At 39.7% G+C, this 12,532-nt stretch overlaps 1 protein-coding gene across 3 annotated transcripts in view; it reads right to left on the bottom strand.

The window, feature by feature from the left end:
- The window catches only part of WDR7 (WD repeat domain 7), a 754,216-nt gene that overhangs the window by 141,867 nt on the left and 599,817 nt on the right, over positions 1-12,532 (bottom strand). For all 3 annotated transcript variants that reach the window (XM_030192974.1, XM_030192976.1, XM_030192975.1), the window contains one exon: positions 4,135-4,284. In XM_030192974.1, coding sequence (XP_030048834.1) covers positions 4,135-4,284 — 150 coding nt within the window. The remainder of the gene's footprint in view (positions 1-4,134; positions 4,285-12,532) is intronic.

The following is a 12,532-nucleotide window of genomic DNA, read 5'->3' as shown; positions in this document are numbered from 1 at the left end:
ATATTGGGCAACAGGAAGGGGGTCTCTGTTGCCCAAAATCAGTGGTAGAGGTTCCAGAAACTTCAAGTGAAGTGAGTTCTTCATCCTTCAGTGTAAGGGAGAGCCTTGCCCTCCTCTTGATGGTCATTTGTTTCCCAGACTGTGTCCCATTCAACAGATTGGTTTTGCATGGAGAACGGTCAAGAACAGGGAATTCTAGTGCACCATACTAGGGAAGTTACCAATGTCGAATTATGGAGATTAAACTCTATGATGGAAACAACTTTATCTGGCTACATGGTACAGTTCTCCATGGACACTACCTCGAATTGTCTTCATTTTATAGGAGGATTCAAGGGTGTCATATTGATCTCCAGCCATGACAAGATGGCAATATTAGAGGCTTTCAATATGGCCCTCATTAAAGATAGCATCAATTAATAATTTCCATTTCTTTATTTTCCACTTTTGTAGGATAATTTCTGCTAATGAGATGCTGAAGAAATATTTGTGTGAGAGCTTACGCCTTTCCCCCGATTCCCTTTCTAGAACATCGAGAGCATATTATTTATGTTTCAAGGTCTATGAAATGGATTGAAAGACGGGGGAAAAATATGGATCACTATGCTCGATGCTGGCTTAACTGCTATTTTAGAGATCTCAACTGAACCTATATGTATGTCACTCCTGTGGAACTGTTTATTATAACCTCAGAGATCAGGTTTTTATTTTGCACTTTATATTTAAAATCAGATTTGCTTTCTGGATCTATTGTGAAGGCTTTTCATAATGTTTCTCCTACCACACAGTGAGTAAGGAAGGAGTTTCTTCAATTCAGGCCTAGGCTGTTTTCCTTATTGATTTTTTTGTCAATTCCCTAAGTGGGGGGGGGGGGGGGGGGTGATTAATTTTTAACGCAGGACCTATCTTTGATTTGAACCATCCCAGCTGATTGCACCTTTGCAGGAAAAAATAAGATGGGACAGTTGAGTATATAGCACTAAGGGACCCTTTCACCAAGCGGCGGTAGAATGGGCCCTGTGGTGGCGTCGCGCTGGTTTGCTGTGTGTGAGACCCCCCTTTTACCACCACCCGGAAAAACCAAATTCTGGGTGGGAGACGGAAATGGCCATGCAGTAAGTGAAACACTTTCCGCGCAGTCATTTCCCATGGGGAGCCCTTACTGCAACCTATTTTGGAGGCCGTAAGGGCTCCCACACTACCCCTGGTGGTAACCGGGCAGCACCAGGTAAGCCCCCAGTGCAAAAGAAATCTGACACGTCAGAAATGGCGCATGTTGAGAACAGGCACTACTGCCGGGCTCCCCTAAATGAAGAGGTAGATATAATAGGCATCTCAGAGACATGGTGGAAAGAGGACAATCAATGGGACACAGTGTTATCAGGGTACAAATTATATTGCAATGATAAGAGTAGATCAAATTGGGGTGGGGGTTTTGCTATATAGTCAAACAAAATAAACATTCCACATGAAACAGATAGCAGACTGTGGAATCCTTATGAATAGAAATCTCATGTGTGAAGGGAAGGAATATCCTGGTAGAGGCTGTACTACCGTCCACCAAGACAAAACAGACAGACAGATGAAGGAATGTTTACAGATATTAGGAAAGCTGGAAAACTGGGCAACAGTATAACAATGGGTGATTTCATTTATGCAAGAAACATATACCACTGGTAAGAATGGTATCAAAATCAAAATACTCAATAACCCACTCTCTTCTACTGTGATACTGAGAAAGCTTAAATATTTCAAAATTACTGGAGAAAAAAGAGCTCAGTCAGAGAGCTGTACCACAGGAACAATCAAATCCAAATAGGTAGGCTCACCAAATCTTTTAGAAGAAGTAAGAAAAAAACAATCCAACATCACATTAGGCAGTGTCTATATCATTTCACAAAGGCATATGGTCTGTCTTAAAGGTAACCAGTGACAGCAGCAGTAATGAAATAAAGAAACACAAATACTCATCTGCATATGCCTTGTAGCACTATAGAAATGATAAGTAGTAGTAGTAGTAGTCACTGGAACTTAAAGCCAAATCCCAACCGGATTACTCTGTTTCTCCCAAAATGGCATCATCAGGGGAATGCGACCAGCCTTACAATCTTGGAGCTAGCAGCTGGATTGTAAGGCTGGTCATCTGGAGAATGTTTAACAAATATAGGGACCCTTTTATCAAGCTGAGTAAGCACTCATTTGTGGCATGCTGAGGCGTCCCATGGTGAGCACGTGTACACGCGCTAACCACGTTTTAAAAGATAAAGTTTAATTTTTGGCTGAGGGGGCATGCCTAGGGGTGGAGAGTGGGTGTGTCTGCATTTATTAGTGCAGTCAGATTGCTGTGCACTAACGGATTAACATGTAAGCCCTTATCACTTACAAAATAGGTAGCAGTAAGGCCTCATGCACTACTTTTTGTTAATGGCTGCACATTAATGGCATACTCTGCCAGCAATAGAACAGTATTGAGGATGTATCTCAAAGAAGGTGCCCTTCCAACCCTTGGGCATTCTCCCTACAACCTTCTAACAACACAAAATTCTACATCTATGCTGATGATGTTCCACTACTCGTGCCCACTGAACCAGATCTACCCACAGCTCTGAGTAAACTGTCTGCCTACCTAACCACAACTCAGGAATGGGAAAACAATAACAAACTCTGTCTGAACCCAGGCAAAACAGAGATTCTTTGGGTACCTAACAAAAGTGGACAAATGAATGACTTCAAAATACCTTTGGGGAAATATGAACTTCCCCTACAATCACAGGACAAGAACCTAGGGCTACTGCTAGACTCATCACTCACTCTGATCCTGCAAATTCAAACAAACTGTCTCTATCACCTATGGCAGCTACAAAATCTCGCTCCATATATTGAAAAGACGATTCTGATCACAGTGGGCCATGCCATGATAAATATCACAACTAGACTATTGTAATGCCCTGAACACTGGTCAAACCGAAAAGAGCTTGTATTAAATCCAACTAATTCAGAATGCTGGAGCACGACTGATAGAAGGCTGCAAATGGCATAACCACATCATGCCCTTCTTGCAAAAACTACACTGGCTACCATTACCTTACAGGGCTAATTTAAAACTCTATGTTTGATTTTCAATGCCCTCAGACAAAATGGGCCAGAGTACGTAAAGAATAAATTATCCCTCTACACACCTTTGAGACCTCTAAGATCCTCTCAAGGATCACCACTATATGTCCCCTCATCAAAAGAAATTGTACAATGTGATACCCGCCAGTGAGGCTTCTCAGGAGTAGCACTCACGCTCTGGAATTTACTATGTATAACTCAAGACTACCTCTACTTCAGGAAGCAGGTAAAAGCATGGCTCTTCTCCCAAGTCTTGAATACACAGGGTGACTGACTATACACTCATTCTGCACCAGGACTAGCTTGCCACATACACTGTAACTTAGACCAGTTCCTTGCAACTTGATTAACTGTACAAAGAACTTGCCTCTAGTTTAGCCACCCATTTATTTATCCCAACTGACTCTGTACCATGCATCTTGTCCCCATCTACATGATAAGCTGTATTGTAGAAAAGCATTAGTATCTTAACAAACTTATTTGTATGTTCTAATTGTGTGCTTATTAGAGATTCCATCACTATTATGCTTATATTTATATTTATTTGTACATTTTAATATTGCTATGCTGTTAACAAAATTGTAAGTTTGAGGTTAAATTGCATCTACTGTACACTGCCTTGGGTGAATCTTTCATAAAGGCGGTTAATAAATCCCAATAAATAAAATAAACCTTAACATGATCCTATATAAAAATAGCTACATAATCCCAAACAGAGGCATATATACTTATAGAACTTCAATGCTCCTTAAATATGGCTGAAAATACAGCGAAGTTAAAACTTATTATGCTTGTAGAGTGGAATAAAATGTTCAGCATCTCTCAACAGTAAATAGAATATGAATCTAAAGAACACAATCTGGAGCAAGAAAGTTCATTACTAATAAACCCTGTCAAATACATACCCATCGTAGTGGTGCCAAACAAAAAAGCCCTTATCTTACTCAGAAAAAAATACGAAATATGTTTTCTTCTGATATACAACTTGAAATAATGGTATATTCATGATATATGCCATACCTCGACAAGAAGATCCACAACATCTGTAGGCATTTTCTCAATAAGTATTTCTATTACTCTCAGTATCTCCCCTTTAGCTCGAGCCAGGGCTGTAGTGTGAATATTTTGCTGAGATTGAGTATTGGCTGCCAAAGCAGTATGTCGGTGCACCTAACAAATAATACATACAAAGGATCACTGCACACAATTGCAAACAATGCACGTTGAACAGCTCTCTGAAACATCTGTACATTTATCAGTACTATACCAAGTAAAACCAGAGAGTTTTGTAATACGTTCCTAAACCAGTAGTACTTTCATTTGCTATGAAAGAGATCTATATGGTATATATTTGCTATATCAGGCTATCAGCATAGTTTAAATTTAATAGCAAGTGCAGAAGACTTAGGAAGTAGCAATGAATACTGGTGAATTTAAGGCAAATGTATCTGGAAATCTAAACAATATTTTTTTTCTTATTTCACCTGGAGTTTTGAAAGCCGTTACACAAAGAAGAGTTATATCAAACTTTCCCCTTTAAAATACAGTCTCGAATGAAAAGTTGTCAATAGCTGCAATGCAAAATTTGTAAACATTCATATGATGCAAACTTGTTAGATAGAACCTGCACATTTGTGAACATAAGGTATCTTGGGGAAAACTGCTTATAAAATAAAATCAGTTAGTTATTTAAAGCTGACCCTGATGTTCTTGTCTCTTTGTTATACAGAATCTCCAAACAGCCAGCTCCCATTTTGGTACTTGCTGAAAAATGGAAGCTGCTAGTTTGGTCACTGCCAACAGCAGCTATCAGAACGGATAAGATGAAAAAGGCAGTGTAAAATGAGAAGAAACAATAGCAAACTAAACCTATAGCTGAAAATAGCTAGAATTAATAAGATTAATATTTGACTATATAGCGCTCTACTAGCATATCAATAGTTTAATTTTTGTTTTGAACTTTTCATATATGCTCATTAATAGATGCTAACTGAATTAGATTATGTTCTTATTGGTATAATATTAACTAGGTAAATGTTCTGTACACCTCTTTTTATTTTATCAATATATCTACCATTTTACAACATCTAAAATTACTGAGAGTCTTATGGCTGGTTTAATTCTCCTATATCATGTATGCATTTCAGATACCAGACAAAAGTTAAAGATGGGACTCATGCTAACTACAGATTGCTGATTATAGTGGAAAAGCAAATAACATGGTTTATGTGAAAACACAGCCTTTGCGAGTATGTGCAGGTTCACAAGATCTTTTTTGCTATTGATGGTTGTACCAAACAAATGAAAAGATATCTCTGCATAGCAGGAAAAGGTTCTGTTGGAAGTCCCAAAGACTCTGATCAGAGTTCACGCAATATGACCAGTGATTGAAACAACTATGCTACTGAACAGGTATAATAAATGAAATAAGACAATGGAATTTCAGAATTGTCATCATCATTGTCATCGTCATGAAGCAGGTTTGGGTGAACAATGATTATCTGATCACTTTATCTACTACTACGCCCGCAGCGCTGAACACCTCCCATGATTTATTTATTTTATTCATTATTTAGCCCCTCCTCCCAATAATGCCCAGAATGGGTTACAGAATTACATACAAAAAACATCAGTATTAAAAAAAAAATAAAAAAAATAATTTTAAAATCCTAACAAGTATTTCTTGAACTTAATATACCAACATTATATACTAGACTAGTAAAAAAGGCCCGTTTCTGACACAAATGAAACGGGCGCTAGCAAGGTTTTCCTCGGAGTGTGTATGTTTGAGAGAGTGTGTGTGAGAGTGACTGTTCGAGAGAGAGAGAGTGAATGTGCGAGTGTGTGTGTGTGACAGAGAGAGAGTGAGACTGGGTGCGAGTGTGTCTATGAGAGAGTGTGTGTGTGAGCATGAGAGTGTGTGCCAGGGTCCCCCCTCCCTCCCGCCCTCCGAGTTCCAGGGTCGCCCCCCCTCCCTCCGAGTTCCAGGGTCGCCCCCTCCCTCCCTCCGAGTTCCAGGGTTGTTGTCCCCCTCCCTCCCTCCAAGTTCCAGGGTCGCCCCCTCCCTCCCTGCCTCCGAGTTCCAGGGTTGTCCCCTCCCTGCCTCCCTCCAAGTTTCAGGGTCGCCTCCCTCCCCTGCATTATGATCTCTCCTCTGCATTCATCCATATGCAGGCAACGTCCTCTGTGCCCTGCCCCCTCCATCCATCCATGTGCAGCATCTCTCCCCCTGCCCCCTCCACATCCCTCTGAGTTCCAGGCCCCCCTCCATCCCATTTCCAGGGTACCCCTCCCTCTGTCCCTCCCTCCCAGTTCCAGGGTCCCATGGAACTGGGAGGGAGGGGGACGGAGAACGTTGGAGGAGTGACGTCAGCAGGTGTTACAATCCCAGTGACACACATTGGAACGTTGGAGGAGAACGTTGGAGGAGTGATGTCAGCAGGTGGTTACGATCCCAGTGAGACACATTGGAATGTTGGAGAAGCAAATTATTATATTAGATACCCTAAGCTCCTTTGAGCAGGGACTGTCCTTCTTTGTTAATTGTACAGTGCTGCGCAACCCTGGTAGCGCTTAAGAAACGTTAAATAGTAGTAGTAGTAGTAAGGGTAAATCAACAAATCTCACAAATCATACCATCAAATTCAATTAAACAAATACGTTTTTAAAGTTCTTCGAAACCCTAATAAATCATCTATTAATCTAACAGGGCTTTATTCCACAAAAATAGTATAGAAAACAAATAAGTGCAAGAGTGAGTGCACTCAAGATCTAAAAAATTTGCAGAAGGAAGAAGAAGGCACCTCTCAATCCTAAAAGTGTAAAAACCGCTTAGGAGCAAAAGACTTTAAATGGTAAAATCAGCAATTTAAAAGGCCAATGTTTCTTAACTAGAAGCCAATGCAATGAACAATAGACGTAATGGACTAGATTCTATACAGGGCACCTGAAAAATCGGCGCAAAAAATATTTCTGCCTAGGCATATTCTGTAAACCGAGCCTAGATTTAGGCATGGTATAGAATACGCCTAGTGGCCATGCCTGTGCCTAACTCTAGGTGTATCCATTTACGCCAAGTAAAACTTGGTATAAATACCGGCGCTTAAGTTAGGCACAGAGCAGGTGTATTCTATAACCGTGTGCGAAGATTTTCAGAATGTCCACGGCCACACCCCCTTTTTGGCAGCATGCATTAGAATTTATGCACACCACTTTAAAGACTACATCTAGCAAGTTGTGGATGTAAATTCTAATTAGTGTCAATTGTTTAAATGGCAAGTACTGGTGTTGATTGCCTTGTTAATTATAGTGCACACACAAATCCAGAATACACTGATTTGCAGGCACAGTTTCAGCTGTGCTATATAGAATCTGAGGGAATATGACTACACAATCTAGAATTTGTCAGTAGCTGAGCTGCTGCATCTGAATGCACTGATGTCTCTTTCAGCTCTTAATGGGCAATCCTGCAAATATAAGATCACATAAGCATACAGTAATTGAGCAAAATCAGACACAGCAACTAAGGATAAAACCTATGAAGCTGATGCAAATAATAAAAAGAAGAGCTAATCAAATAAGCTATATGGCTTTTAAAAGGTTGGCCCAGTATCCAAAAGAACTCCCAAGCTTTCAACTTGACCCTCGCCACTATAGTAGATCCGTCCCAAAGCAGGGAAGGATAAGAATAAAGGACAATTTTCTCTGTGAACCCACAAAAATGAGCTCTAATTCAACTGAAGTTTGTTCAAAACCATCCAATTCTTAATTACATTCAGACATGTCAACAGCTTCTTCAATTGATCCTCACGGGCAGAACCCAGAGAAACATATAACTGATTATCATCTGCAAATGTATGAAGATGAATCACATGACTCACTGCAATGTTAATTACACCTTGAAGAACTCCATACAAAAGGGGTTTAGGTTTAGAAAGTTCAGAATTAACCAAAACACACTCATAGCTATCTTCTAAAAAAAGACAAACCATAGCAAAGTGACATCACACATCCATGTTCCAGATTATCTACTCAATAGAATTGAATGGTCAAGCATTTCAAAACCTTCACCTGAATGCCAGCAGGATCAGAAGAACATCAGTCCTTTTATCTAGATATTTCCAGCAAATTATCCACAACATCCAGTAAAACAGTTTCAGTAATATGAAACTTCGTAAAACCAGATTGAAAATCAGAAAGAATACCCTGATCATCCACAAAGTCAAGTAGCTGAGATAAAACTACATTTTCTAATACTTTAGACAAAAAAAAAGCAAATTAGAGACTGGCCTGAAGTTCCCCGGTTGACTAGCATCTAGTGTAGGTCTTTTAAAGAATTGGATGTACAATAGTGGTTTTCCAATTAAACGGGAATACCCCTATTTCAGAGAGTCATTAATCAAAGGTTAAAAGGACACAACCGCTATATTCTTTGCAGCATCAAAGACAAAGGATAGGGATCAAAAACAAAGCAGAAGGACTTAGCGAATATACTAATTCAGAAAGATCATCCAATGAAATATCATGAAACTGGTTTATTATTTTATTTATTGCACATGTATCCCACATTTTTCCCACCTATTTGCAGGCTCAATGTGGCTTACAGAGATCTGTTACGGCATCGCCGTAACAGAGAAGGAATACATTGGTGTTACAAAGGGATAAATAAAAGAGACATGAGGATCAGGTTATGCAGTTATACAGTGAGACATTCTGAATAAAGAGTGTAAGGGTTGTGTTCTAGTCATTATGATTCTCGTGGTAGGCTTTGTTAAAGAGATAGGTTTTCAAAGCTTTGCGGAAGCTATTTAGTTCATTGATCGTTTAGTGAATACTAGTCTCTCTGGCCATTCTGTACTGGCTGCACCAGAATTGAAAGAAATTGTACCATCAGAGAGAATTACTTCATTTTCCAAGTCCAGAGCAGAATTAATTTTTACAATCTTCTCGTGGGAAAAAAATTCACAATTTAATTGATTAGATGATACTGCTGAGTACCTGGAGAAGAAGTAATCACATTTTTTGGTTAATGCAAAAACAGTCCCGAGACTTGTTAGGAGCTTTTGATACCAATTGCACAAAAAACCTTCTTGGTCTCAAAAATCACTAATCTATAATCAACTGCCATCTTTTCCAAATACCCCTATAATCATGAATTTTAGCTCTGTGACAAACTCTCTCAACTTTTTTTATCATTCTCTTCAGATCATGAGCTTTTCATTAAACTAGGGAGAAGAAAAAGTTTGAGAATTGGATTTAATTACTCTTGTAGAAGCCAAATCTTTTTATTTAACAAATGAACATCTGTACTCCAAGATTTAGCTTCTTGTCAAAGTTTGAGCAGCAGAATTCAAATTCAACTGAGAAATACCAAGGGCAAAAGCAATATGCAGTCTGGCTAACTGCAAGGCTAATTCCTATTACATTATTTAAATAGAATGAAACCTATCAAATATTCATTTGTTCTAAATATGATTTTTACCCAGAACATTATCTATAATATAAATTTTGAAAAAAGGAAACCTCAAAAGCCCGCGGTGCTACAGAGATGGTCTTCCCCTTCACATAGTTCTTAACACAAGTTTCAAATAATCCTCTGAAACCAACTTGCAATGGAAAACAACTCCTTAATGGAGAAAAAACCTTGCAGAAAAATAAAACACAAAAATACTAAATGAATAATGTGCCAGGTTAATGTCAAAACCATACTGAAAGGAATATTATATAAAGATAGCATGTGCACTGATAAAAAAAAAAAATCGTTTTCCCTTAGCTGTCATCCCCAGGTGGTCACCACAGCAATTAACTTAGCACATTGGAGAGGCATTTTCAATGTGATGTCTAAGTCCAACTTTGGACGTTTTGCAAAAAAAAAAAAAAAAAAAAAAATCCAAAATCTGAATAGCAAGAAGATCATTTTCAAAAAAGAAAAACGTCTATCTTTGTTTCGAAAATAGAAGGTTTTGTGATTTGGACGTTTTATTTTTTGGTCCATTTTTGGAAAAAAAACCCCCGTCCAAGTGCAAGATGCACAAAAATCAAGCCATTGGGATGTAGGAGGAGCCAGCATTTTAGTACACTTGTCCCCTTGACATTCCAGGAAAGCAATACGGCACCCTAGGGGGCACTGCAGTGGACTTCATAAATGCTCCCAGGTACACACCTGACAATTGCTTCCTTACCTTATCTGCTGAGCCCCCCAAAACCCACTACTCCCACTGTACACCATTACCATAGTCCTTACGGGTGAAGGGGGCACCTATATGTGGGTACAGTGAGTTTCTGGTGAGTTTTGGAGGGCTCACAGTTTCTTCCACAAGTGTAACAGGTAGGGGGAGGTAGAAGTCTGGGTCCACGTGTCTGCAGTGCACTGCACCCACTACTAGACTACTCCAGGGACCTGAGTATAACATCTTAGGCTAGCACAGAGGCTGGCAAGTAATGTTTTTCATCACAATTTTGTGGGGTGGGAGGAGGTTAGTGACCACTGGGGGAATAAGGGGAAGTCATCCCTGATTCCCACCAGTGGTTATTTAGGACATCTTTTTGTGCCTTGTTATAAAAACAGGTCTAGCTCGAAACGTCTTTGTTTTAGTCCTGGATGGTTTTGTTTTCTTCCATTTTGGTTGAAAAACGTCTAAGTCTCAGGAACACCCAAGTCCCACCCTGAACATGCCCCCTTGAGATTTGGACGCACTTTTGACGGACTTCAAAGAAAAACATCTAAAATTAGGTTTCGAAAATGCTGATTTGGACGTTTTTGTGAGAAAAACATCCAAATGCTGCTTTATGCCACTTTTAGACATTTTTCTGTTTTGAAAATGAGCCCAATAGTAACATAGTAAATGACGGCAGATAAAGACCTGTACAGTCCATCCAGTCTGCCCAACAAGATAAACTCATTTTAGATGGTATGCGATACTTTATATGTATACCCAGTTTGATCTTTCCTTGCCATTCTCAGGGCACAGACCGTAGAAGTCTGCCCAGCACTGTTCCTGTACTAAATGTTCTGAAGCTTAAAATTTACACTCAAGCCCATCCATATCTATTCAATCACGATCAGGGCTTAGACCATAGAAGTCTGCCCAGCACCAGTTTTGCTTCCCAATTACTGGCGCTGCCACCCAATCTCCGCTAAGATTCCATGGGTCCATTCCTTCTAAACAGGATTCCTTTGTGTTTATTCCATGCATGCTTGAATTCCATTACCGTTTTCATCTCCACCACTCCCGTGGGAGGGCATTCAACGTATCCACCACCCTCTCTAGGAAAAAATACTTCCTGACATTACTCCTGAGTTTGTCCCCCTTCACCTCAATTCATGTCCTCTAGTACTACTGCCTTCCCGTCTCCAGAAAAAGCTTGTTTGCGGATTAATACCTTTCAAATATTTGAACATCTGTAACATGTCACATCTGTTTCATCTTTCCTCCAAGGTATTCATGTTCAGGTCAGCAAGTCTCTCTTCATACGGTTTGCAATGCAAATCCCATACCACTTTTGTAGCTTTTCTTTGCACCGCTTCCAGTCTGTTTTACATCTTCAGCAAGATACGGCCTCAAAACTGAACACAATACTCCAAGTGGGGCCTCACCAATAACTTGTACAGGGGCATCAACACTTCCTTTCTTCTGCTGGTTATACTCCTCTCTATGCAGTCTAGCATAACTAATAATGAATAATTGGTGTTAACAAGGCACAGCCATGGGAAGGGCATGTGGTTCAGAGGTATTCCCAGAACCTAGGCGTGGTATTATAGAATACCAGCACTTCTGCATTAAACAGCCTTTGGCAGGTGTAAATGCTAAGTTAGGCATAAAATGCGCACTAAGCTAGTATTCTATACAGGCTGTTCCGTGCAGATCATCCATTACAGAATATTAGCTTAGCGTGAATCATCCTGGCACCTAACTTTGGAAGCTATCTATTGAACTGACCCCATGGTTTATAAAATATGCACCTACATACATATTTCACCCACATACACTTACATCTGCTCCAAACCAGATATAACTCTACATAGGTGCATTTTTGCCATGATTGTGCAGGTTTTGTGAGGGTAACTTATAATACACTTAAGTGCCTATGCCGTCTTTACAAATAAGTTGGTACTTGGACTTCCAATCCAGGCTACCTGCTATAAAATTACTCACTTAGGAGGTAATATTATAATAAGTGGCCTATATGTGAAGGCCACACAGATGTCTATTTTAGCTATCTGTCTTTATAAAATGCTAGGAATAAAGTGGAAGAAATTATGGCTAGATTGAAGATGTGGACATTTATGGGAAGAGGCGTAAATGTCAACCCCTAACATAGACACGTATTTTATAAAGTATGTGCATAAATTATGAGTAACTTGTGTCCCAGCCCTGAACACACCCACACATGGGTTGTGTAAAAGCACACACATTTT

The sequence above is a fragment of the Microcaecilia unicolor genome, chromosome 2 (genome assembly GCF_901765095.1).
Source record: "Microcaecilia unicolor chromosome 2, aMicUni1.1, whole genome shotgun sequence".
Classification (NCBI taxonomy): Eukaryota; Metazoa; Chordata; class Amphibia; order Gymnophiona; family Siphonopidae; genus Microcaecilia; species Microcaecilia unicolor.
Note: the sequence above shows the minus strand (reverse complement) of the source record. Positions and strands in the feature narration are given on the sequence as shown.